This window comes from Belonocnema kinseyi, chromosome 2, assembly GCF_010883055.1.
Source record: "Belonocnema kinseyi isolate 2016_QV_RU_SX_M_011 chromosome 2, B_treatae_v1, whole genome shotgun sequence".
Classification (NCBI taxonomy): Eukaryota; Metazoa; Arthropoda; class Insecta; order Hymenoptera; family Cynipidae; genus Belonocnema; species Belonocnema kinseyi.
Window position 1 is genome coordinate 339543 of NC_046658.1, and position 2733 is coordinate 342275.

The 2733-nt window shown below is 35.7% G+C and overlaps 1 protein-coding gene across 9 annotated transcripts in view; it reads left to right on the forward strand.

Moving 5' to 3' along the window:
- The window catches only part of LOC117168109 (matrix metalloproteinase-14), a 518894-nt gene that overhangs the window by 257361 nt on the left and 258800 nt on the right, over positions 1-2733 (forward strand). For 6 of the 9 annotated variants that reach the window (XM_033353498.1, XM_033353503.1, XM_033353496.1 and 3 more), the window contains exon 8: positions 43-256. In XM_033353498.1, the coding sequence (XP_033209389.1) occupies positions 43-256 (214 nt within the window). The remainder of the gene's footprint in view (positions 1-42; positions 257-2733) is intronic. The other 3 variants (XM_033353504.1, XM_033353499.1, XM_033353505.1) reach the window with 2 other exon arrangements.

Below are 2733 nucleotides of genomic sequence, written 5' to 3' on the forward strand. Positions count from 1 at the left end.
TAGGCCTTAAGAGAACTTTATTTATTAACTTTTGCTTCTCAGGTAGACGCTGCTGATCCAGCTTTTCCAAGAGCGACTGCTTATTGGTGGTTTGGCTGTAGAGGAGCTAGCCGAGGAACGCTAGGTAATATTCAATGGAAAAATAAAGATGATGTATCTATTTATTCTGGAAACCTTGAGGAGGTCTCTATGAATTTTCCAGGCGGCGACGCTATCGATAGTTACGATGACGTTGATGACATCATTTTAGACACAGGTACATGAGCTTAAAGTGACCGCCTTCTCAATCGTTCGGAAAAATCTAGCAAAATTTAAGATCATTCGTAACTTTTAAATACAAATATCTGGTCTCTGGAACATTGTATGTTTATGTAAAGTTATATGGACTGACTTAGAACATTTTTTAAGCTGTTCTAAAGATGTTCTTTAACGCTTGTGCCCACTGGCAAGTAGGATTTCGAAAATTGCGAGTGAATGGAGGCTTTTTAATCATTTTGAAAGCTACAAAGAAATTAAAGTTCTTAGGATTCGTATGGAACTTTTTTATGATTTTTAATCTTTTCAATTATTTCCCAAGACCTAGAAAAAATCAAAGGTTTCTAAGTAAGCCCTGTGGGCACAAACGTTATAGAAAATCATCAGAATTACTCAAAAACGTCCTAACCCAGTGGGCACAAGCGTTACAGAACATCTTTGGAACGTCTTAAAAATGTCCTAAGTCAGTCCATATAACGTACTATAAACATACAATATTACCTACTTGGGGAAAATTCCAGGCAGTGGAGTGATCTCTAGTAAAAAATGAGCCTGGATTTACACGTGCATCTCCAAATGTTAATTCTGAAATTCTATGCTCGGATCTAGGCATAGAATTTGAGGTGAACGATAATTTGAGCGCTATTTTTAGTGTATTTCTAAATATATTTTTAGTTTAAAAATGCGTTTAGACCATTATTCTCAAATGAGATTTAACACATTGTACACGTGTCTTTCAACGTGTAATTGTCTCGCTATTTTTCGTGTAAAAATACGCGTATAAATTAACGTGCATTTTTTACTAGGGCGGGGATAATACGTGACATGATAACAGCAATGCGCATGTGCGCGGAGATGCATTTGCCTTTGCACGTTTGCCAAACATAAACGGTTTCTTAGTGGTTGTTTGTCAGAGAGAATATTATAAAGGGTGGAAACGAATCTTATTCAGACTACTTATGTATGAACTAACCTACATAAAATTTGATTTTGGGAGGTCCACACAAGTCCAATTTTTATTTTTGTCAGTGTAAGTCAAAAGACGTTATTTGAACGTCTGAAAAACTGTCCTAAGTTATCACAAATAATGTTCTAAAAACGTTTCATGTTCTAAATAAATCTTTTAAACGTCTCTGCAACATTGTATGTTTACGGAATTTTATTTGAACTAACTTAGGACGTGTTTGAGCCGTTGTATGTATTCTTTAACCTTTATGCCCACTAGGAACGCACGTTACCGATCGTTACGTTATAAAATATTTGCATAAGTTTAGCATTACATTAAATATTTTAATATCAAGAAACCCCATCAAATGATGTATATATTCTTACTTTCTTGCACATATTTACTTATCTAAAGAAATTATTCATCCGGTACATACGCGATTACCGAAAAGTGTAACTGTGGAGCGACTGTGCAGTAGGGTGGTCCAATATATATACATACACATATCCCCAGTGGGCAGAACGTTTGCGTCCACTGGGTAGCTTGTTGCTTAGAGTAAATATGTTCTTGATTCAAACAGTTATGCTGATTCCATTATTTTCTTGATTCAAAAAATCGGTCTCTTTAAAAAAGAATATACTTACTTCTTTCAAGTAAAATGAAGCAAGTTCAGTCTACTTGATTTAATGAAAATTTTTTCAGTGTATTCATAAAAATTTGATGTAAAAATTTCTTATTCATTTTTCCCAATACATCGCATGAGCAATGGAACATTCGAAAAATTGGTACTTATCAGTATATTTTAGATTCGTTTATCTAACTGTAAATATAATATTCAGTTTTATTAAAATTGTCAAAAAAATGTACCAAATTCTTGAGATTAAGTTTGGACATTCAAATAATGTATTTAATATGTAGTAAAAAAAGTAACGGCAAGGTAACGCGTTACTTTTTTGAGTAACGGTAACGGTAGCGCGTTAGTTTCTTCAAGGTAACGGTAACGGTAACGCATTGCAAATTTTTAGGCAGTAACGGTAACGCTTTACAAATTTGTAGGCAGTAAAGGTAACGTTAAGGCGTAACATTCAGATAGTAACGTATCAAACACTGCTTAAAGTGTTTATATATATATAACAACCGTAGGATTTCGCCGGGAGCGGGTGCTAATCTGGAAAATTGCACCAACTCCCAGCGAAATCGTGGTAAAATTTCAGCCACATCCACGTCTCACGACCGTGAGATAGGTGGTTACCGTCTGTAAAGGCATCAATACGACGATCTAGCAAAAGCCTCGTGCATCCTAAGAACACGGAGCGACCCAAGGACAACCGCCTTCTGCATTTTTCCTGCAAGTGTTTTAGCATATTGTTGACACGCAGGGATGCTTTTTAGACCATTAGCAAGTGAAAGCTTGGCACCTCCAAGAGCGTCGATGATAAGGACGATTAGTTTAACAGAATATTCTGGGTACAATCGTTGCAACTCCCTTATAAGGTCTCGATACCTCTCTTTCTTTTCATTCTCCTTGGTTA